Raw genomic sequence first — 24,975 nt, 5'->3', positions numbered from 1 at the left:
AGATACCACTGCACACCTGGTGGGGACGCTTATTATTTAAAAAATTGGAAAATAACAAGCATTGGTGAGGATGTGGAGAAATCAGAACCCTCATGCACTGCTAGTGGGAATGTGAAATAGCGCAGACCCTGTGGAAAACAGTTTGGTGGTTCCTCAAAAAGTTAAACATAGAATTACCAAGTGAGCCAGCAATTCCACTTCTAGGTATATACCCAGAAGAATTGAAAGCAGGAACTCAAAATGGATATGTGTACACCAATGCTCACAGAAGCACTATTCACATTAGTCAAAAAGTAGAAACAACCCAAGTGTCCCTCAACAGATGAATGGATAAATAAAATATGATATATACATATAGTCAAATATTATTCAGTCACAAAAGGAATGAAATTGTAATATATGCTACAGTACAGATGAGCCTTGAAAGCATTATGCTAAGTGAGATAAGTCAAATAGAAAAGGACAAATACTGTATGATCTCACTTACACGAAACATATAGACTACGCAACTTCACAGAGAAAGAAGGTAGATTAGAGGTTACCAGGGTTGTGGGGAGAGAAAATGACAAGTTATTGCTCAACGGGTACTGAATTTCTGTTTGGGTGATGAAAAAGTTTTGGAAATAGTGGTGACGGTGGCACAATATTGTGAATGTAATTAATGTCACTGAATTGTATCATTAAGAATGGTTAAAACGGCAAATTTTACATTATATATGTTTTTTACCACAATAAAAACTTTTTCAAGTATGAATCATTCACTGGCTGCCTGAATAAATGGAGGGTATATGAACATGCAACACACATTTATGCCCTTCTCTCTCCCTACCCACCCTACCGCCAAGTCCACATCGCTGTCCCTTCCTTACCCTAGCGATCAGCTCCCCGACCATTCCTGTCCAGGTGCCGTTGGCCTCAGGAACGCCGTACACACCATCCCCGACCAGGCGGATCTTGTAGTTGAATCGGAGGATCTCTGCCAGCTCCTTGAGCATGTCCACACAGAAGCCCTCGTAGCGGTCATTGCCTTCCATCTCCTGGTGGTTCCCCTTCAGCATTAAATATGGGTTTTCCTGCAGCAAAACTGGGCAGCTGTCATTCTCATCTTAGCCCTGGCTTATCAGTCACATGTGATGGGGAGGGACAGGAGTAGATGAAGTTGGGAAGAAGATGAAGTGGAAGGGAAGACGTGCCTTCGGTAATGGGCTACTTTGGAGGTGGTGATTAGCTCCGTTCCCCCACTCACTTCCCAAATCTCTTCATCACCAAGGTGCTTCTCTTAGCAGGAATACACAATGGCTCCCATTGCACAGGGTCAAGTTGAAGTCCCTTTACCTTGTTTAAAGTCATTATCTGACCCGATGCCTTCTCTACCCCTTTATTCCTTTTGATTATTCTGCAGAGGTCTATTGCTTTGATACCTATCATATCAGAGATACAAGGATGCTCCAGATACAGCAGACTGGGTAAGAATAAATACATGAACAACTGCAATCCAAGGCAAAGCATGATCTTTCCATGACAGCATTGGAAAGAGGGATGGATTTCTTCCAGCAAAAGTCCAGAGAAGGTTCCATGGAGGAGGTGGATCCAAACTGGGCTCTGAAGGATGGCAGAACAAGGACAGATGGAAGCAGTCATATCTATGAATGAAGGGGAAAGGCATGATCAAGGGCATAAACCAGGGTAAGAGGAGCAGGGTCTACTCATGGATTCCCCAGTTTACTTCGATCACGGGTTGTGTGGAGGGGTGGGGGAGGGTAAACTTAGAAAGATGAATGAGGGTCAGCATAGGCTTTGGATGCCAAGATGAGGAGACTATACATCATATATGTATAGTAAAACAATGAGGGTTTTAAAAACTTAAGGCTGTGAGTAAAGAATATTAATTAATCAGAGAGGGAGAATCAAAGGATGATGACAGGCTGTTTGTGGTATGAGATACTGAGGTCTGAGCCATGGACTGGCTCATGCTGGTTTGGAAACAGCTGAAAGGATGCAAGAGCCACAGAGAAACACAGGCTTGATGATTGGTTGGGTAGGGTATCGGGAAGGCAGATTTTCAGACCCTCGGAGCCTGGGTGAATGACAGAGTTTTTTTTTTTTTTTTTGGTTTTTGGCGTGGATGGTTGGGGAGGCTGGGGGATTTGGAACATGCTGGATTTGAGGTGTTAACTGGTAGACTATCCAGGAGGAAATGTCCAACGGGATGTTTAAAATGTGGAGAGAGGGTAAGATGGGGGACAGAGATTGGGAGGCCTCTATAGTGGTGATAGCTGAAGCTCCAAAATATATTAGGTCACCAAGGGGGAAGGATTCAGAAAGAACAGATAAGAATAGGACCTTGTGGAGAACCTGATCTCAGAAACTGGGAAAATGAAGAGTAGTTGTAGAAGACAAAGACGAATTGGCCAGAAAGGCTGAAAATCAGGATAACACAGTCATGAAAGTCAAGGAGGAAGGAGTTTCAAGAAGGAGAATACAGCCATTCCCCCCCCAGAGATCAGGGCTATGCAAGCACATCTGGATCAGGTGTCACTGTGGACCTTTCAGAAGGCAGATTCCATGGGGGGTGGTAGGACTCTTTGAGGACTAAGAAGTGAGCAACTGGTGCTAAAGCCAGAGTAGATCAGCATTTTGAGAAAGTTAGGAGATCCTGGAATGAGGAAAGCATGGCAAGGAGCAGGCTGCCTCTCCTGACTGCTCTGAGTCATGCCTGTCCTGCCAGCTTCAGTTCCCCATCTGCAAACAACAATACCAGAAGATACCCACGAGCCCATCCAATCCTATGATTCTACAGACTGGAGGGTAGCTTGAAGGGCAGCAGGGTGTAAGTAAGACAGTAGTCAGAATGTTTTAGGATGGGAGAGACTAGAGTATATTTAGAGGCAGAAAGGAAGGAATCCCTAGAAAAGAACAGATTAGAAAAGTAAGAAAGAGAAGGGTTAGTTGGTGGAGCAAGATCCCAGGGACCAGGAGAAGGAGGTGGGATCAAGGTGAGTGTGAGGCTGGGAAGTGGGCCTGGAGGTAAGGTGGAAAACATGAGGGTGGATACAGAGCAGAGGTGAGGAGGCCAGGAGGTGAGGAAACCCTTGCCAGCCACCAGAGCTATGTCGAAAGTGGGTCAGGTGGGGTTGAAAGTTTGGCAGATCTTCTCTAGGGATATGATAGGTAGTGAGCAAGAGGTGAGCACAGGCATTTCCAATGCCAGCCGGAGTCATGAGGCTGAATGCAGATCAGCAGCAGGGACCAGGGAAAGCCCAAGGCACAGACAGTTCGGGTTGGGGATAGGAGTGAGAGGAGATGGCAGCGATGATTCTAGAAGTTAAGAGAGGGAAGTGTTGAAGTGTTGATCTGCTGAGCTCATACTGGAAGGGGCTCCTGGGTTGGGGGAACACGGAGGGTCAGAAGACCAGGCGTAGGAGCAGAAGATAGGGAGAGCAGTCTGTGGGCCTGGTGAAGTGGGAGAGTGAGACGGTATGCCAGGGATGAGCTCTGGGCTGAAGGTAATATGGTTCTGATTCATGATCAAGTCCACTGTCATGTCAGTGAGATGGGGCCAATCTCCCTGCCTGCTACACATGCCAGCCTCAGCTCAAGGATTTCTCCCTCCCCCTCTCCCATGTAACCTAACTCATCATCTGTCTTGGAGTCCCATCACTTCTTCCTACTCCAACCCACTTCTCAGAACTCCTACTCCCAGTCAGCGTCCCTCATACTTAACCTTCGGTGTTTTCCTATCTGCACCTGCTCCCTAGGTAGAAGGTAAGTGGGGCCTGGGACTGACTCTTCCACTTCTTTTGTATGCTCCACCTGCCTCCAGCATTAAGCAAGCACTAATTGTGTGAGTGAAAAGCACTTAAATGGCTGCTTGGACATGGCTTGGCCAAGGGTGTCCATTCCTAGTTTGGCAATGGCCTAGGCTATCTTTAATTGCCCCAAGGAGTGTCACAAAATTCTCCAATCCAAATACTTTCTACACTCAATTTAATTTAAAATTCACTTACATATTCAAAGTAAATACATGCACGGCTGTTCTTGGAGGGAGGAGACACATTGGAGAGCTAAAATGTCAGAAAGGCCGGGGCCCCTTGGTGCTTTGGGAAATGTGGGAGGCCAAGCACTGGCCTAGAGACTGTCTCTTGCAGAAGCACTGGAAGAACTGAAGCAGACAAAGCCTGGAGGCTGACACAGAACAGATGTTCAAGGAATGGTTGCTGCTGCTGTTAACAGCCGTTGAATCAGCTCCCCACCATGGGGACCTCGTGCACGATAGAATGAAACACTGGCCAATCAGTTGCAGACCAGACTACTGTGATCCATAGGGTTTTCGCTGGCTGATTTTTGGAAGTAGATCACGAGGCCTTTCTTCCTAGTTCATCTTAGTCTGGAAGCTCTGCTGAAGCCTATTCAGCATCATAGCAACACTCAAGCCTCCAGTGACAGATGGGTGGTGGCTGCACTTGAGGTACATTGACCAGGAATCAAACTGAGGTCTCCTGCATGGAAGGCAAGAATTCTACCACTGCATCATAGCTTTGACTAACTCTGTGTATTTGCTGGTGCTGACAAGCATGCACTGACAGCAGCGGGACATAACACAGATACGTGTGGAGTTTTAAGAGAGAAATCATGCAGGATGACCATTTGCCAGGGATCACTCACAAGTGATCACTGAGGGGCTGAGGGAACACTCACTACCTTCACCAACTCCTGAACCCCTGGAAGCCTGGAATGGGAATTACTGGTCTACTGACCAGAGTGTGATAAAAGCCACAAAAGAGACACAAACCTTGGTAAGAGGGGACAGCACGTGCAAAGGCTGGAAGGCAAGAAAAGGCATGAATGGTATGGCGAGGACATGCTGGGAAACCAGCACCACTAGATGTCCGGTTGCATGGAGAGGAAGCAACGAAGGTAAGCAGGGCCAATCATGAAGGGTTTATCCACAGAGCCGAAGGCAGCAGGGCCTGGGGAACCACTCACTCAGATTTTAAAATGATCACTCTGACAGGATGGGGGCGCGGGGGCACAAGGTAAGCAAGTGAGAAGGGAGCCCACTAGCAGGCCATGCCAGGAGTTCAGGTGAAAGGAGTAACATGGGCCTGAATTACGGCACAGGCAATGGGGATGGATAGAGGGCACAGAGGGCAGGCTCAAGAGGTATTTCAGAGGTAGAAAAGGACAGCCCAGCAACCACACTGCGCCTACCTCCTGGCTCGGCCACCCTGCCCCAGCTCCTCCAGCTGGAATGGCTATGGACACCACCACCTTCTAATCTTTCTGACATTTCCACGTTGGTTCAGATAAACTAAGGCTGGAGCTGAGACGGCAAGCAACTAAAATGCTGGGAGCTGGAATTGCTCTCCCCTTCCTTTGCTCCGGAGCCCTAGTGGCACAGTGGTTAATAGCTAAGTCTGCAAACCAAAAGGTCAGCAGTTCAAATTCACCAGTTGCTCCCTGGAAACCCTATGGGGCAGTTCTCCTCTGTCCTACAGGGACATTGCTCTAATGATCCCTCCGCCAGGAATACTCGTCCCTTAGGCAACTGGTTGGCTCTCCCCTCACCTCCGTGAGAGCTTTGCTCACATCTCACCTTCTCAGTGAGGCTGACCCTGACCACCTTGTTTGGGGGTCACTCTCAACACTGCCAAATCTCCTTCCCACACCCTACTTCTTGTTCCCCTTAGCCTTGTTGTTGCTGTCATTTGGCTGCCACAGAGCCGGCCCCCAACTCTTGGCTACCCCACGCGCAATCAGATTAGACCGTTGTGCTCGATAGGGTTTTCGCAAGTAATTCGCCAGGCCTTTCGTCCTAGTCTATCTTAGCCTGGAAGCTCCACTGGAACCTGTTTAGCATCAATAGCAGCATGCAAGCCTCCACTGACAGATGGGTGGTGGCTGTCCCTTACTTAGCCTTAAAAAAAAAAAAAAACCTTACCACGTTCTAATTTATGGAGAGATTATATTTACTTTTTACTGTATATCACAGATTTCCTGTTGGAATGTAAGCTCCTTACGGGCAGGAATTTTTGACTGCTTAGTTCATTGACATACGTCCCAAGTACCCAGAACAGTGCCAAACACAGAGCAGGTACCGAATAAATACTCACTGAATGAATGAAAAGATTCAGTGATCCCGTTTCCTATCAAATGAAGAGAAAGCGCAACAGCCTGGCATTCAAGTTCCTAAACAATATGTATGCAACCCACTTTTCTGGACTTATGCCTCTCTACTTCCCAACCAATGCCCATTCCCTGGGCCAACCTATACTTTTCAGCATTTCCCAAACACCTGACAATTCTCTCCTTCCTTCATTGCCACCTCTCCCACCCACCCTGTCTTTGAAATGTCCCTTCCTGTCTAAGGCTTTGCTGACCTCCCCAGTGGGATGAGGCCTCTCGCTCCTTCAAACCCCACAGGAATAGCTTTGCAACTCTTTCGTGTTTTTTATCACACTTGGCTTACAGTAGACCAATAATTCCTACTCCAGAGTTCTGGGGCCCCAGGAGTTCACCAAGGCAGTGATGGAGGTCCCTGAGCTGTCTGTATGACGCCTAAAAGCCTAAAAGAAACAGATACATTTGCAGACCATGTGCATTTAGCAGGGATAAGGTTGAGCAGGCTAACTAATACATCAAGTCTCTTTGCTTTGGGCTGGAATTACATCAATGTGGCAATACTGGTTATCTCCTGCTGGTAAGACACTGTGCCAGGCAGGTAAATAGGCTTTTGGTTAGTTAAAAAATAAAAAAAGGGGAGGGGGAAAACTAATTATGGCTTAATATAAGCAGTTCATTTAATTGACAAATCTTTTAAAACATGAAGTTTTCAGGAGGGAGGAAAGATAACATCTTGGTCATATATGCAGCTGGCTTATTCTATTTGCTAAATTATAACCTTTTTGAAGCTAGAGATGAGTCTTACTCATCTTTATGTCTCCTGGACTGAGCACAGTGCCTGGCACATAGTGGAATTCTGTAATTTCTGAATAGAATGGAATTGAATAAAAAAGGTCTTGCCCTATGATATAGATTAATTGAGAACTCTCCTGTCACCACCTGGAAATAAAGAATCAGGCCACATAAACACACAGAAACTCACGTGTTCACTCGGAAGGTGGGGAGACGGGGAGGGACCCATTTTGTACATTGTAGGCACCAAGCAAGGTGGCCACTGCTGGGAAACAGCAGTGAGCACCCAGCGCCCTGGATCCAGCCCCCTGATGGGTTTCTCCCACCTGTGCCGTAAGGTCCCCTTCCCTTGGCTGTGCACAGCTGCCCAGCTGCCAGGATGCCCCCTGGAAGAGGCATCCATACCCTGTAGTGTCTCTTCACCCAATCCCTCTTCCCCAGCTGCTGTGAAACGCATCAAATATCATTTCCATATGCAACAGCAACTTGAGTTTAATTACACTGTCATAAATTGGCCTCAGTGCTGTGATTAGAGCTCCCATCTTCTGTTCACTGGGAAGGGAAGCCTGTGACTGTATGGAACTGCGGGAGGCACCCTGGGGAGCTGCAGCTGGGAGGCCCAAGGAGCACCCTGCTTACCAGGATGGTGGTGACGACCAGGGTGGTGTTGAAGAGACTGTCGGAGATGTTGGACGCGTAGAGGCGGCTGTCCATGCTGAGGCCCTCTGCCACATGCCACTGGCCGATCTGAGAAGACCAACAGGAGAGGACTAGGAGAAATGGGGGAAGGAGGAGCTGGGGAGCCTGGGTTGCTGAGGTCCTGAAGGTGTCCAGGTCTGGGAAGGCAGGCACAGGCCAGGCATCCAGGGTTGGAAGAAGCTGAGAGGCCAATCCTCTGCCTCTGGTTGGGTGGCATTTAAACCACAGAAGGAAGGGGGATATGGAGCATGGAGCAGCAAGGCTGGATTAGGGCCAGGAGATACCTTACACAGGGCTAGGCCGGCTAAGGGAAGGGTTGGGAGAAACGTGAGAATAAGGAAAGGAAGGGGCAACAACTTGGGAGCGGTAGAAGGAGAAAAGGGAAAAATAAATCAGGAATGGAACGCGACCAGGGGAGTGCTCTCACAGGGAAGGTTACTAAACATCTGGAATCAGATACTCTGAGGCAGGACTGAGCCAGCAGTGCTCTCTCGCTTCAGCCTACCTTCGATAACTCTAACTAAGGATGGTGTACTGGAGAGAGCTGCATATACCGGGCCCTTGAATGAATGTTTGGTTAATAGCTGAATGAATGAATGAATGAACCAGAAAAGAAAAGACCCAGGTTCTAGTCCCAGTTGATTCCCCTGCTAGCTGTGAGAACTTAGGCAAGTTATTTAAATCTTTTGGAGCCTCGGTTTCCCCATCTGCACGTGGGGATGGTAACTTTTGCCCTGCCTTCTTCATAGAGCCACGTTGAAGACCAACTGAGACGATGTATGCACCACTTTATGTTCCATTATTCAGCCAGACCCAGAAGCATGGGTCCCAACTGTGCAACCTCAGAAAAGTTACTGGACCTCTCTGTTTCCTCATATGTAAAATGTGAATAATAATAGAAACTTCACTGGGGCATTGTGAGGATGTATTTAACCTGGCACTTAAATGCTATTTTCCCTCCTCTTACCCTTTGTCTTGAAGACCTTTAGGGAAAAAAGCCCACAGCTTACTTGGTTACCCATTCTAGGAACTTACCTAAACCTAAGCTCAACAGCAGAGAATTGTGTGTTTGGTGGTGGCTGGTTTGTTTGGTTTCCCAGTGGAACGGTTTTTATAAAAAAAACCTTAAGTGAAATCCCAATATATTTCTCCTAGCTGGAGCCCCTGGCAGATCAATTTTGCCGCTGAGCAGTTTGAGGTGGGCAACCAGGAGAGACGCTGACAGCTGGCTGGAAACCCAGTGAAATGCACACACCCGCCTCTGCCAGGCATCTTCAGGCTCCAGCAGCAGCTTCCCTGGAAAACCCTCACAAGTCCCATGGATGCCATGTGGCTCTGTTCCTCAGAGCTGGGCTCTGGGTTCCTCTTCTGGAAGCTCCAAGAACCATAAAGACATGTCTCACCTGGGTCACCCCACCCCCAGTCGAGGGAGCCAGGGAGCTGAGGGTCCATCTTCCTAACTTCCTGCAAGTTGGAGCTTGTAGAGGAGACGACCAACCCAGGACCATCTGGGACCATCAGCTGGGACCTCTCCCAGGCCTCCAGTTCCACACTGGAGCCCTATGGTTTCGGCAGGTGGGGAGGCTACGGTCTCCACACGTGAGGAGTCCTGAGGTCTCAGCATGTGAGGAGCCCTAAGGTCTCCGAAAGTGAGGAGTCTGGTGGTCTCCGCAGGTGAGGAGCCCTGAGGTCTCTGCAGGTAAGGAGCCCTGAGGTCTCCGCAGGTGAGGTGCCTGAGGCTCTGCAGGTGAGAAACCCTACAGTCTCTGTAGGCGGGGAACCTATAGTCTCTATAGCCTGTGTAGGTGGGGAGCCCTACGGTCTCTGCAGGTGAGCCTTTCATCTGGAGAGATGACCAAAAACTCCCCTCCATGCCTCTGCACGGATGTGACCTGGAACAGGGTGAGCAGGTGTCTCCATCTATTCAAGAATGGAATGAACCTGTACATGCTTGTGTTCTAGTTTATAAGCAGTGTCTCAGGCATGTCCAGACAGCAAGCCCCATTTTACAGAAGAAATCCAGGGCAGAAGAAAAGAGTCCACCTAACTTGCCTAAGGTCACTCAGCCAGTCAGCTGAGAGGCCTGAGTTTTCACTCTGTGTTCTTCACCCAGATGAAGCTCCCTAAGGAAGGCTGTGCAGCCGCCTTGTCTGACTGCCACGCATTCATTTACCTGTCTGTCTCCCTGCTAACCTGTGTGTGTGCAACAGCAGGGGCCATCTTATTTCTGCTCACACCCCAGCACCTTGCTCAGGGTCTGCTACCCACCTGGAAGCAGGGCAAGCCATCCTTTCATATCAGATTACTGCTGCAGGCGAGGGCTGGCAGAGGGCAGTGAGCCCTCCTCTGGCCCTCTGGAGCACCTGTGATCTCCCCAAGAGGAGAATCAGGTCAGGTCATTTCCTGCGCGTCCCCTTCCTCAGCTCTCTCTACAGGCTGAGGGGGTGGGGAGTAGAAGGGATTAGCAGCTAGACTCAAGTGAAAGGGGAGAAGGTAACAATAGTTACTGAACACCTACTGTTGTGCTAGGTGTGTTGTGTTCTATCATCTCTTTGAATTCTCCCATCAACTCTGAGAGTAGTTATGGTGCTTCTGTTTTACTTATGGGGAAACCGAGGCTCTGAGAGGTTTGGTGGCGTGTCTAAGCCACCTGGCTAGTTGGTGCAGCACTGGCTTGAACCCAGGTCTGTCTGACCCCTAAGTCTGTGATCTTTCCTATCCCTGATGCTGCCCCTTAGAGTGGGGGTCACTAATACACCATTCACATAAGCAGGCCAGGCTAACTAGGGGAGGGTCTGAAGGGGCCTCTGCTACTCAGCTAAAACTCAGAATACAATGCTTTTTTCTCCTTGGTTTTGATACCCCACAGGGTCAGGTGAACTGATTCTCCTCTTGAAGGCTGAGTTTCTCTGTCTTCAAAATGGGTAAATTGGCTTCTGATGGCCTCTTAGGCTGGGAAGGGCCATATCTGGACAGAAGAATATAGAGAGCAATTGGGCTAAATGTCAGCATTTGGATGTTAGGAACAGGATTGACCATCTCAGAGTCCTATTTGTCACTTAAACCTACACCTTTACCCCAAAACGGCCAGTTAGACCTTGGGTCTCCCTGTCCATGTTCCCACTTTACCTCTCTGCTTTTAGGGGATCTAATCCCACCAACCATCTGCTCTAGGAAGCCCCAGTCCTGGTCTTACACATCAAAGGCGCTAGAGAAGATCTCACAAAAGCCAGGGATAGAAACTATTTACCCAAAGCTAGAGCTGACAGTCTGAGCAATCCTCCCACCCTGACACCCCCTCCTCTGAGGCCATGGCACAGGCACTAATTAGCCCCCAGGCTCCAGTCAGGAAATCAATCTCCCACCCACTCTCTCCCATTAGCCCCCAAGAAATTAATAAACTCATCAGATCCAACAAAGTGCTTGGCAGCTATTACCCAGTGCAATCTAATTGCAGAAAGGCAGTGGTAGGGAAAGGGAGAGATAGCCAGGCGCCCTGGGATAGAGGCTAATTGCCCCACCCACTGGGCACCTTCGAAGCCACACACATGCCGGGGTGGGCAGGAGACAGAGCTGTCATCACTGACAATCTGTGCCTCTGCCTCCAGCCAAATCCCCTGGCTCCGCCCTGCTGACACCTGCCCTGAAGCCTCCTGTAGGAACAGCTGTTGTGTAAGGCTCTTCCACATGCCCACGGGTGCTGTCTCCACGCTTCAAATCATATTTTTCTTTTTCTCTCTCTCTGTTCCTTCTGTCTCTCCCATTTCCTCTGCTTTTCTACCAGGTTAGAGGTCCAGGAGTTGGAGAGAAAGGAGCAGAGTGTACAGATGTGAACACGGCCATTGCTGGCCTAGCCAGCACCTTGGTGCAGATAAGAAAAAGGTGCCTCTCTGGGCTGATGTGGGCCTGCAGGTGCACAGCCAGGCATACAGAATGCAGGCTGGAGTTCAGCTGCTTCTCACCCTGAGCACCGTATGGCCTGCACCAGGAATGTAATGGCCCTGGGTTTGGAGAACCTGGGTTTAACCTACAGCCTTTTTTTTTTTCCACTACCTGGTGGTACAGTGGTTAAGAGCTCGGCTGCTAACCAAAAGGTTGGCAGTTCAAATCCACCACCCACTCCTTGGAAACCCTATGGGGCAGTTCTACTCTGTCCTACGAAGTCGTTGTGAGTTGGAATTGACTTGATGACAATGTTTTTTTTGGGGTGGTGGGGATTAACGTGGCTTCTCTGCTTATTAGCTGTGCGACCTCCGTTTCCCCCACCTACAAGATAGGGACTAAAATAGTCATTCCACCACCCATCTGTCAGTTTGCTGTAATGTGGTGGCTTGTGTGTTACCATGATCCTAGAAGCTATGCCACCAGTATTTCAAATACCACCACCTATGGTGGACAGGTTTCAGAGGAGCTTCCAGGCTAAGACAGGCTAGGAAGAAAGGCCTGGCAATCTACTTTCAAAAATTGGCCATAGAATATTATCTGATAAAATGCTGGAAGATGAGCCCCCAGGCAAGAAAACCAAACCCAGTGCCGTCGAATCGATTCTGACTCATAGCAACCTAGGTTGGAAGGCACCCAAAATACACAGTGGCCACAGCAATGGACTCGAGCGTACCAACAATCATCAAGATGGCACAGGACTGGGCGATGTTTCATTCTGTTGTACACAGGTTGCCACAAGTTAGAGCTGACTCAGTGGCAACTAACATCAATAGCAGAACACTAATTATCACTTCAGAGGGTTCTTAAGGAGATTAAATGAGATAGCGTATGTACGAAGTACCATATAAGTATTCATTAATTTTTAACATCATTGCCTGAGACAGGAGGTCAGATCTCTTCTGTCTCGCAAATGGCTTTGCACTGTAGATTCTAGTTTATTAGACAAATAAACCAAGTCTCAAAGTTTGGTTCCCTTACCAGCAGTATCAGTGTCAAAACTGCAAATCCACCCTAGACTGACCAAATCTGAAATTCTAGGGGAAGGGCCCAGCAATCTGTTGTGACACGCCCCCAGGAGATTCTGAAGCAGGCTGGAGAAGAGCAGAGAGGAAGGAGGAACTCGGATCACAAGACCACAGGGAAAGGCAAAGGTGTAGACATTGACAGTGACCCAGCTGGCAAATGTTTAAAAATGTGCTCTCCAGGGAAAAAAGTCCTTAATTTTTAGTGTCTGCCAATTTCTGTGGTGTAAACACTCCTGCTGGCCGATTTCAAGCTATCAAAAGGGGATCACCAGACATAGCATTGGGACGAGGTGTGTAGAGTGGGCTCTGGCTGTATGTGAGAGCCGGCCCCAGCACACCACAGCTGCCAGGCGTGCACAGGCCCTCTGCTGGCCCTGGGAGCTTACACTAATCTCACTGCCACCCCTTATCAGTAGATAAGGAAAGCGACGTCCAGGTAAGTTAATAACTTGCCCAAGTCCCAGAGCTGGTAAGTGGAAAAAGCAGAATTCAAAACCAGGCCAGTGTGCTGCTTAACTGGGATCACAGTATTTAAAACAAATGTGTGCTCCTTCTAACTACTGATTCTAGTGCCGTTAGAAGAGATGCTTTATGACAGCAATGCTTAGTCAAATAGGAACATTTAGGTAAATATAACTGATATGAGATGGGTTTGCATGTGTGTAGAAAGTACCATTTATCTGACATCACCAAGGAACATAGAATCCATATAAATTAATAATAAGCTTGCTCCTTTAAGAACTAAAATTTTGGAGATTTCAATTATTTATTCAAAACCGTATTTCCAAAAATCCTTTCTAAAGGAATTATATTTTTGTCTACCCTATTAAACAGAGAAGCCATCTTGACTTTAATAAACCCATTGCCGTTGAGTCGATTCCAGCTCATAGCAACCCTATATGACAGAGTAGAAGTGCCTCAGAGGGTTTCCAAGGAGTACCTTGTGGATTCCAACTGCCAACCTTTTGGTTAGGAGGGGAGCTCTTGACCACTATGCCACCAGGGTTTCCAAACAGGCAGTGTTATCACAAAGCCAGTTAGGATACTGTGCTGGGATAGAACGCTGCCGCATGGGTTCCTGTCACATGCAGGGCCACTTGCCTGTATTTCTGTGTACTTTTCAGTGTTTGTCCCTTTTCTCACTGTGAGCTGTCACTTCTCACTGCCATCAGGATACCTGCCTCTCAGAGACCCTACCCTCCCAGTAACGGTGCTTAAGACCGAGCTTGGAAGAACAGCTTGTAAAGAAAGAGTAAATAAGGCTTGAAGGGCACATGGAGTCCTTGGGTGATGCAAACAGTTAATGCTCTCGGCGGCTACTGGAAAGTTTGGAGGTTCAAGTCCACCCAGAGACACCTGAGAAGAAAGACCTGGTGATCTACTTCCAAAAAATCAGCCATGGAAAACCCTAAAAAACACAGTTCTACTCTGACACACGTGGGGCCGCCATGAGTAGGCACTGAGGCGGGCCTGGGGGGCTGTAGTGAAAGGCTCCCTGACGTCAGTATGGGATACCCACAGTCCTTTGGAAAGGTGATTCCTGTACAATTGAATGAGTGCCAGAGACCTGGATTTGGTCTGCCATGTGACCCCGGGTGGGCATAAGTAAGCTGGTTACTCCCTCAGCATCACACTATAGAAAAGCTCGCCCGGGGGGCCATGACCACAGGGTTCTCTGCTGCTTCCCAACGGGAGCCTGCAGTGTGTCACCTGGAGTCTGCTGACCTGCATTAGCATCCTCACCCTGTGGCCGAGGGGCTGGGTGACCGTGACAAGTCAGTTTCCCCAGGTCTGGCCCCTCCCTAGCCTCCACCCTAATTAATGTCAGTTCCCACGGAACTTCCCCTGGACCAGGATCCACTCTGGCCTCTCTCTGCTCTGTTCTCCATGCAGCAGAAGCCAAAGTCATTTCTACAAGATCTCAAATACAACCACACCAGGCTCTGCTTAAAACCTTCCATTTCTTTTCCATTTTGCTTTACAGATAAAGACCAAAATCCTTAACACAGCATCCATGTCCCTGCATGGCCGGGCCTCTGCCCACTCTTCTACCCACAGCTCGTGCTATTTCCTCCAGCTTCATCTGTGCTTCAGTCTCACCTACCTTCTTTCATGTGTTCAAGTGCCTCCTGCCAGGGTTGTCTTGCGTGCCATTCCCTGTCTAGAACTCCCTCCTTCTTGCATGCTCCTGACACCCCTCCCCCAGCCTTCTTCTCTTTCATCTAGTTCAGGGGTTGGCAAACCTCAGCCACAGATCAAATCCAGCTCATGCTTGTTTTTGTAAATAAAGTTTTATTGGAATGCAGTCAATTACCTTATGTACCATCACACCCATTCGTTTATGTACCATCTGTAGCTGCTTTCAAGGTCCCTGGGTGGCACAAAAGGTTTACGCTCAACTACTAACCCAAGGAAACCCTGGTGGCGTAGTGGTTAAGAGCTACTAATGCTAACCAAGTGGCCGGCAGTTCAAATCCACCAGGTGCTCCTTGGAAACTCTATGGGGCGGTTCTACTCTGTCTTATCAGGTCCCTATAAGTCGGAATTGACTAGATGGCAATGGGTTTTTTTTTTTTTTGGGTTTACTAACCCAAAGGTTGGCAATTCTACCTAGCGGTACCATGGAAAAAACCCCTCGCAATCTGCTTCCATAATGATTACAGCTAGAAAAGCCCTAACGGAGTACAATTCTGGTCTGTAACACATGGGGTCCCCATGAGTTGAAATCAACTTGATGTCAATGGGTTTGTTTGTTTTTTTGGTAGCTGCTTTCCTGCTACAAAAGCAAAGTTGTGACAAAGGCCTTACGGCCCATGAAGTCTAAAATATTTACTACTTGGTCCTTTTAGAAAAAGTTTTAGCAAACCCTGATCTAGTTTATGCCTGTTATTCCTTCAGCCTCAGCTTGAAGGTCACTTCGTCCAGGAAACCTTTCCTTATCTCCCAAAATCAAACTTCTTCCAGGACCATATTCTTTTCCTTCGGAGCATTTATCTCAGGTCATGACTGTGCATTCATTAACGTGACGGTTGTTTACTGCCTGTCTTTCTGACTATACCACAAGCTTTGTGACAGCAGACAGCGAGGCTGTTTTTGCCCTCCCTTTTTGGAGCCCTGGTGGTGCAGTGAACAAGAGCTCAGCTGGTAACCAAAAGGTTGGCAGTTCAAATCCACCAGCCACTCCTTGGACACCCTATGGGGCAATTCTACTCTGTCCTATAGAGTTGCTATGAGTCGGAACTGACTCAATGGCAACGGGTTTGGTTTTTTTTGTTTGTTTTATAGTCAAAGAAGGGAGCCCTGGCAGCACAGTGGTTAAAGCGCACAGCTGCTAAATGAAAGGTCAGCAGTTCGAAACCAGTAGCGACCCCACAGGAGAAAGATGCGACAGTGTGCTTCTGTGAAGATTTACAGCCTTGGAAACTCTACGGGGTAGTTCTACTCTGTCCTGTACATTTGCTATGAGTCAGAATCCATTTGACAGCAATGGGTTTGGTTTTGGTTTTACCAGTAGGTCCTAGCACAGTGCCTGCACATTAGCAGAGCGGAGAAGAGCTTCATCAAATCACTTCCCCTCTCTGTGCTTCTGTTTCTGCACTGGCTGCACGGGTGGCCCTCAGGTCTCTTCCTGCACATGACTGCTGGAGGCCCAGGCACTTCCCGATTGTTGGCTGTCGTCCTTGGGACTCCCACGCCCAACCGCTGTGGGACAGCCCTCACTGTCGCCTGAGACACGGGGCCCTGCGAGAGCAGCTACACGCGCCTCCAGCTCATGGCCCTCTCCTGCCTCGAATCACTCAAGACTTGTCATTTTGCCACTTTGTTCTCTCCCAAGTAGGTAGAAAGAGACTCGTTTTTAAAGCCCTCAGGGATTTCCTCACATCCTTGCCTACATCCGTGGGTGTGCACATGGCTCTATAACATTTAATATTTTATGTACATTTAGACGCCTGTTCTTCGCACTCAGTGCTGCCAGCATCCAGCTTTTTCTAGGGAGGCAGACATAACTCCAAGGGAGGCTAAATCCTGCTTCATTTAGACTTCCCGCATAATTACTGACCACCTCTGCATGCTGGGCCCACAGCCCCGTAGTTTAACGTACATAAATCTCACTGACTCTGTGTAACAACCATGCTGTTATTCCCACCTGAGAACTGTAGGCTTAATATAGGCACTTCATACAACAATAATGCTTAATGCAGCCACTTCATGTAACAACTGTTTGTGGAATGAATGAAACTGAGACTCAGAGATGTCAAGCAACTTGCTGAGGACCACACAGCAAGTAAATACGGGATAAAACTGGGATCTGAACTTTCCCTGGTGGCATAGTGGTTAAGAGCTCGGCTGCTAACCAAAAGGTCGGCAGTTCAAATCCACCAGACGCTCCTTGGAAACCCTATGGGCAAGTTCTACTCTGTCCTATAGGATCACTATGAGTCCGAACCAACTTAACGGCACCTAACAACAATTATACCATTTAGTAGCACTTAGCCACTACCAAGTTCGGGCAGGTGGAGACTATGATGACCGTAACACATGGGTCTTTCCATCTGCCTCTCTCATCAGTGCTGTTGATCTTGTTGTGAGTTGCCATCAAGTCAACTATGACTCATGGCAACTCCATGTACAGCAGAATGAAACATTGTCCGGTTCTGTGCCATCTTCACAATCAGTGGTATGTTCCAGCCCATTGTTGAAGCCACTGTGTATTTTGAGTGACTTCCAACCCAAGGGGCTCATCTTCTAGCACTGTATCAAATCCATAGGGTTTTCACTGGCTAATTTTTGGAAGTAAATCACCAGGCTTTTCTTCCTAGTCTTAGCCTGGAAGCTCTGGACAGCTGAAACCTGTCCACCATGGGTGACCCTGCTGGTATCTGAAACACTAGTGGCATAGCTTTCAGCATCATAGCAACATGCAAGCCACCACAGCATGACAAACTGACAGACTGATAGTGGCTCTGATCAATACCCTCTGTGAACTTGTTCGCTGGAGAATAAAGCCCTGAAGGAAGTCTATACGAGAGCCCAGAAGAGTGGTCCTGGCCAAGGTCCAGCGGTGGTGGCTTAGGGGCTTGGCACAAGGGGAAGCAGGGGTGCCAGAAGACCCATGCTTCCCTTCCACCTCTGCCATGCATAAGGTGTATGCCTTTGGACAAGTCACTTAGCCTCTCTGGAGATAAATGAAGCTGCATGCCCATCGTATAGAACTGTTGTTGACAATCAACTGAGATAATGCCTGTGATGGCTTTTGGTAAGCCAAGATAAGGGAACATAAGACAACAGTACCATTTTCCATTTGATGGGAATGCAGCTGACCAGGAAGAAGTCAGGGGAATTGGGTTCAAGTTCCACTCTGCCATTTACCCTGTGGCTTTGGGAAGTCAATTTTGCTCCCTATTAATTAACGACAGTCTTTCTTGCTCTCTCCCTTTATTGGAATTATCTACGGGGATCACAAATGTGACTAAAAGTTTAAAGGCCTATCCAAATGCAAGGTCTTTTTATTCCAAATCATTGTTCTCTAGGGCTATCCGAAGTTGGATGAATCATAACTGACCACCTTTTCTTTTTAACCTTAAGTGCGGGTGCCAAGTTGAAGTTCTCATGGGTGGGGTGGGGGGGATTAAACTCAGTTGCCGTGCAGTTGATTCTGACTCATAGGGGACTCCATGTATGTCAGAGAAGAACTGTGCTCCCTGGGGTTTCAGTGGCTGATTTTGGAAGGGTGCATAAAATTATATATTAGTGTTTCTTTGAGTGTACAGAACTGGTTTTGATATAATGGACAAAAGAAAAGTGATGGTCAAGTGTGAAACACTATGGCCACAGACCCCAGGAATTAATCAAGATTGCAACATAATACTGAGTAACATTTTCAGAGCCAATATAGTACAAGTCTGTACCTTGATATAAGACCAGCTAAAAAGACCTGTAATATAAGCCTCCATAGTGAACACCTCTGGTATGAGGAATAAAATGTTTATTGAATTTAAATCCAATATCTCTAGTCATAAAAGTTTAGCTTACAGGGGAGTCGGGGTTATGAACAAGGGCCCAACTGAGCGCCTGGGGGGTGATCTGGAAGAACAAAGGAAGTTGTTGAAGTTGGTCAAAGATCTCATTCTCTCAGCCAAAGGAGCCCTCAAAATGTGTACTTAAGTCCAGAACGCTGTGAAAATTCAAGATCAAAGGAACACATGACAAGTGCCAAAGGTAGGAGGCCAAACGCAAGTCCAGGAAAAGTTGAGAAGGCCCTCCATCAAATGAACTCTACCCGGGCTATCAGCCTTCAACTCAAGATGGTCTAAGGCAGTGTTTTTGTTTTTTTTTTTTTCACTGTGGGTTGCAACCCATTAGTGGATTATGAAATCAATATTGTGGGTCAAGACTTGCATTTTAAAAATGAAACAGAGGAGAATAGATCAGAGTGTAATCTGCCCAGCAGGAGTAAATACTGCTTCATCGACCTTGGTTTAAGTTGCGTACATATGGATGTCTGTGTGTCCTGGATTGTAACCTAAATGTGAGTCAGGCAGCAAGAGTGTGAAAGTGCCTGGCCTAAGGGATCTGAGACACTGTACATTTTCACGACTCTATAATCAGCCTAGCAGGGTACCTTGAACAAGTGGATGCTCAATATACTTTTTGGCATAAATGAACTCCTAGTCCTAGGCACTTGTAAACACTAACTATAGAAAAATTATACAAGCTATTATTTTTTTTAGCATTTACCACATGTCAGGTACTGGACTAATCGCTTTACATGTGTTATCTTACTGATCTTCCCAATCATATTACAAGGAAGGTACTGCCATCATCCCTACTTTACAGATAAAAAAACTGAGGCTCAGGGAGATTAGGTTTCTTGCCCAAAGTTCCAGAGTTCATGCAGATTCAAACCCGGGCAGGCTGTCTCCAGGACCATAATGCTATGCCACCCCCAAGGTATTGATCGTACCATGCTGTGGATATGTGGTTAAACATTTAGCAAACACTTAAATTGTTTTTCTTTATCCATTGGTATTTGCCTTAGGTAGTCCTGCCTGAGTTTCCACGTCCCTGAAGTCGGCCTTTGTTTCTCCTTGCCTTCGATTCTGACATAAATATTTAGAAAAGGATACTTAAATAAAACTTGAGAAAGAAGGCAGCAGGTAGACTGCGAGAGTCAAGCACCGGGAGATCTGGTTTCCTGCCATCATCTAGCTCTGGTCTCCAAGTCCCACATCAGACCAAGAGCTCTGTGAGACTTGTGCTCAGGCTCCTCACCCTCCCTTGCATCTGGGGATGTCCACTCAAGCTTCAGCCTGAGTGTCACTCCCTTGGGGAGGCCTTCCCCAACCGCCCTGACTTGGCCAGTATGGGGAGCCACACATAGCGCCCTGGATGTCTCCTTTGTAGCACCGTCACACATGTAATCATACAGTTATTCAGATAATTATTTGCTTCAAGCCCATCTCCCCCACTAGACAACAGTCCACAAGCAATCAGACTCTGTCTTGTTCACCACTGGATCCCCGATGCCTAGCCCACAGTCTGTCAGTGCTCAGTAAACATTCGGTGATTGCATGAGTAGACTCCCCTTTGTGGTCCCAGCTCCAGGACAGAGCCTGGCCTGTAATGGTGCTCAGTAAATAATATCTGCTGCATTGAATTATGCAGTTCCTCTGGGCAAATCACTCCTCTTTAGTCTTCCAGGATCTTACCTATAGAAAAAGGATATGGGCTAGATCCCTTCCAGCTCTAACAGGAATTCCTGAAAAAGCCAGGTATATTTGGTTTTATTTATAATGTAGTGGCATTTTCCAAAGGGGTTGAGGTGGTACCTGGGAGAAGCTGCCTGAGGGGCCTTGGACAGGTGAATGCAGGAGGACAGTGGCAGCACGGTTGCCCAGGCATGAAGGTGAAGCAGGTGGCCATTTACGTGAGGAGTTAGGATGGCCTCTCTCCCAGCTGTCACAGCTCTCTCTGAGCCCTGTGGCTGATGGCTGGCACTCCTCCATTACACAGCCTAGTGTTTAATATGTTTGTGTGGTTAACACTGAAATACATCTAAGGGTTTTCTCAGGTAAGCACACCATTTACAAAGGGATGGCAGATTTGATGCAAGGGGAAAGAGACTGCTCTTCTAAAAACCCAAACCCGTTGCCGTCAAGTTGATTCTGGCTCATAGCAACCCTACAGAACAGAGGAGAACTGCCCCATGGGGTTTCCAAGGAGCAGCTGGTGGATTAGAAATGCCCACCTTTTTGGTTAGTAGCCAAACGCTTAACCAGTGCGTCATCTTCTACTCAGATCGCAACTAAAATATGGCTTATTGTTCCAGGGACTACTCATTAAGAGGGGTGTAGCCCAACTGGAGTGTGTTCCAAGGACACTGACCAGGAAGGTAAAGAGACTGAAATTACATTATAATAAGGAAAAATAATGAGGCAGACCTGAGGAGGATAGAATATATGTGTGAACCCAAGGAGCAGAGCTAAGGCCAAAAGGAAGAGGCTTAGAAAGAAAGATTTCTGCCCAATAGGAGGAAGCACTTTCTAACAGTGAGAGCTTTCCAAGATGTCATATGCTGTCCCGACAGGTGGTGAGTCCCCCTTCATGGGAGGTGTTTAAGAACAGACTCTACTTCATGAGAATGCACTTGCGAGAATCCAAGCATTTGGCTGGAGCACTAGTCTTCAGGGCTTTTGTTATTCCTTTAGCACAGGAGTGTAGGATCTAGGTTCTACAGCCTGGGAAACTGGATGAAGGCCAGGGTATCAATGGGCAGATGAGGCCCTTGGACATCATGAGAAGACAGGAGAGCAGGAGTGTTGGACAGTGGGTGCAGAGAAAAAAGGGCCACTGTAAGAAAACTTTAGCCACACATCACTCTGACCATTCCTGGTTTCCTCTCCTGGCTGAGTCTCATTCATCTGTCTGTAGCTCGAAGATCTATTGGTTGGTTTTTGCCAAGATGCCCAGACTGCCATCCCAAATCCCCAGACTCAGGGATGTGAAGTAGAATTTGATCTAGCCCTCACCGCTCCTCCTGCCAAAGAGAATAAACCCATGTCGGCTGTTCTCAGAGATTCCAGTGACAGGTGAATAGGGCATGAGTGGAGCTCAGTGCATCCCCAGTCAGCTGTGACTCAAAATGCCACCCCAAAGATGCTCTCATGGATTCAATGGGCTCCCCATCTAGCTTGGAGCTTAGAAGTTAAATTGCCCAGAGTGGGGCTCTGGGGGTTCCTTTCTTTTTGAACAGGTCTTTCTTTTTAGACAGAAGTGCAGAGTTTAATAATTTTTTTTTTGCCTGTACCCCTTTTTTTCTTAAATGGCCGAAAATATTACAGACTCATCTGAACATTCTGGGGGATGACCAAATGCCTTACTCAAAATGGCATGTGGTGAGATCATGGCTGAGTCCGTAAATAGGAAGACAGACTCATCCACACAGCCCTTTTCTCACCTCCCAGAAGACAGGAGGTATTTCTAATTAGCTGCCGAGGAGAGAATTTATCAGAGAGCTCAGGCATTCTCAAGACTTTTCATCGTACAAGAAGATCACTGCCAGTGAGCATGACACAGCAGGGCCTGGAGGTGCCTGGCTTCATTTGGTACTCTCCAGGTGGAGAAGTACCTTGCAGAAGGTTGTGTTAATAACACAGAACCCTGAGCTCTGAGGGACAGATGCCACTTGAACTAATAGTTCTAACGAAGGCTCTGGGCTGAAGGAAGTTGGTCACTCACTGTCGTTCAGCAACTCAGGACGATGAAGTCAGTAGAACTGCCTGGAGCAGAGAAGGGTGTGCCTTCTGAGTTTTCCAAGACGGGCTGAGAACGGCACATCCCTGACCCAGCTGGATGTGGGTGCATGGGTGGGGGGTACTGTGTGCTCTGGGAAAATGGGGAGCTTTTAGTTTGGGGGTATCAGCAGCTCTTGCTGAGCAGTACCATGTCAGGCAGGCCTTTGCTAAGCTCTGGACTCTCCCAGACATGGAGCCATGACTCCTGGTTCTCGTCTTCATGTCCACCCAGGGCCACTGCAAAAGAGGGGATCCTAGGCTCCGATGGAGACAAGACAAGTGGTGATGGGGTGGGGAGCCTGTGGGGAACCCATCCCGAAGCAGGGAGGGGGATTCTGGCAGAATTTATTTCCACCCAGCATGGCTGCTGGCGTGAGCTGGTCACTGAAGCCCTCTCCCATAGCTTTGGGGTTACAGCAGGAGTGACATGAGCCTAACACTCATTCCTGCTTTGTCTTTCACTCTGCCCTGAACCCCTGAATGAGGCGAGAGGTGAGATTCCAGGAATGCAACATACAAAGATAGAGAGATAAATTGATAGAACTCTCCATGAGAAATGACAGAGCTAAAATTTGCACAATATAGTCAAATCCTCAAAGCACATCTACAAACAACATTTCATTTTGTTCTAACAATAATTTTATGATGCATATAAAGTAGATATTATTATGATCACCATCCATATTTTACCAGGAAAACACTGAGGCTCAGGGAGCTAGATACCATGAGAGCTGCGACTCAGGCCGGAATCCTCAGCTGCTAACCGCCTCGCTCCTTCTGCTACCCCACACTGCCTGCCTCCACTCCCCTTGCTGGGATTTTCCACTTTCTCCTTGGCCTGTTTGCCTCTGATCCCCACACCTCTGGCCCGTTGCCTGCCTCACCTCTCATCTGAGCTGATTGACGCAGGCTGCTTCATGGGACTAAATTAGCAGCTAAACCTCTCCCAGCTCTCCCAGGCATGAGCTGGCTGAAGAGCCACAAAGAGGAGTCACTCAGAACTGGCAAACTTCCCCAGGCTGAGCTCAGGCGAGAAGCGTGATCGGGCACATTACAAGAAATATGTTTAAAATGTAGCACTTTCAAACCCTGCTCCTCTGCCCAAAAGCAGTCCCCCATTTGAAAATGTAAGTGGCTTTAATTTGTTGGCCCGCTGATTTGTGAATAAGCACCTGCAGTCAGTGAATTTTCCATCAAAGCTGACAAACAGCAAGTCCCTGTGTTTTGGGAGAAAGACCCAGGCTTAGGTGGCCCTGGAAATCAGGAGAGGAGAGAAAGCCCTTCAGGTCACCTCCCTCCAGCCCACCTGCCCTTCGACCATTGTCACCTGCTGGCCAGGAGAACCAGAGTGCCCCCAGGAGCAGGAAGCTAACAGCCTTTTACTTAGTTAGGAGTACTGCTAGTAGAGAATGGAAAGAAAATGAAAAAGGAAAAACATATCAGTGATTCAAGGGGCCTTCCATTTCACATTTTCAAATTCCAGTTGCCAATGGGAAAAGCTGTCACATGAAATCTCTCCTGAACAAACTGGGGAGCGGTGGCTTTCGGGGACTCTCGTGAGATAACCCGCAGGCCCCCAGTGCTGTGGCGTGACCACGGGATGTGTGTGCCTTAGTGCCAGGAGGGCACGTCCTGTTAGCTCCTGGCATGGTTCTGGGTCCCCAGCTCTGGGCCCTAAACACACCAGTTCCTATCACCTGGAGCACCCATTCCCCAGAGCTGGGCAGAGCACGGTGCTAAGCTGGGCCCTGGACTTCAGGAGTGCCCAGTGCTGGAGCTGATCCTACAGTGAAGGAATATTGTAGGGCCTGGGGGCGGAGGGCCATCAGGGAAGAGCTTCTGCAGGGGGGAAATGGGAGCTCAGTTTTGAAGCTGAGAGTAGGAGTTACCAGGTGAGAAATGGGGGCTGGCCTGTGCATCACGGCACTATGAGAGGGCCTCATCTGGACTTGTTCACTTCATTTCATTTGAGGAGCAAGTGGCAGAAGCTGAAGACGAGTGGCAGGCAGGGCCCAGCCCAGGCTGGCTGCGCAATGGGAATTTCACCCCGAAAGCAGACGGGGGTGAGGGGGAGGAGCCCTGGGAGGGGCTCTAAGCACAGGGATGACACACCTGCCTTTGCATTGTCTAGCAGGAGAGCTGCACTGGATGACCTTTCTGTCTTAGACCTCTTCAGCTCTACCAACGTAGGACGTTCCATGAGATGTGGTCTATTTTAAACCTCACGTCAATCCCTTCTCTGTCTCCTTAATTAAAAGGACAAAATAGTGACTTCTTAGCGACCTTCAGAGCAGCCCCCAAACCAAGCATCCCTTTCTCCCCTGCCTCCATCCTTCCGCCCCTCCGAATTTCCTCATCAAAGGCAAAGTCGCTGTGGCTCTCGGGGAATCGCCAGCCCAGCAGCCTCCCCAGCTGGCCCACTCCTGTTAGGTCTGTCCGCCAGCTGGGAGCTGGCACTTGAGGCTGCTGATTTCCAGCAATTAGACCCCTGCTCCAGTGCCCTGAGCCAGGTCCTGGGAAGGAAGCTTCAAAGGATCTGCATATTTATGGTGAACTCCTTCCTCAAATTGAAACTGTATTAGACAGTAGCAATCACA

At 48.1% G+C, this 24,975-nt stretch overlaps 1 protein-coding gene across 2 annotated transcripts in view; it reads right to left on the bottom strand.

Moving 5' to 3' along the window:
* GRIK4 (glutamate ionotropic receptor kainate type subunit 4) overlaps positions 1-24,975 on the bottom strand; it is a 519,693-nt gene that overhangs the window by 80,629 nt on the left and 414,089 nt on the right. For both annotated transcript variants that reach the window (XM_049856800.1, XM_049856801.1), the window contains exons 13-14: positions 7,555-7,662; positions 870-1,073 (exon numbers count right to left, since the gene is read on the bottom strand). In XM_049856800.1, the coding sequence (XP_049712757.1) occupies positions 870-1,073; positions 7,555-7,662 (312 nt within the window). The remainder of the gene's footprint in view (positions 1-869; positions 1,074-7,554; positions 7,663-24,975) is intronic.

Source organism: Elephas maximus, chromosome 17, assembly GCF_024166365.1.
Source record: "Elephas maximus indicus isolate mEleMax1 chromosome 17, mEleMax1 primary haplotype, whole genome shotgun sequence".
In the NCBI taxonomy this organism is placed as follows: domain Eukaryota; kingdom Metazoa; phylum Chordata; class Mammalia; order Proboscidea; family Elephantidae; genus Elephas; species Elephas maximus.
This window is presented reverse-complemented; position numbering and strand designations above follow the sequence as displayed.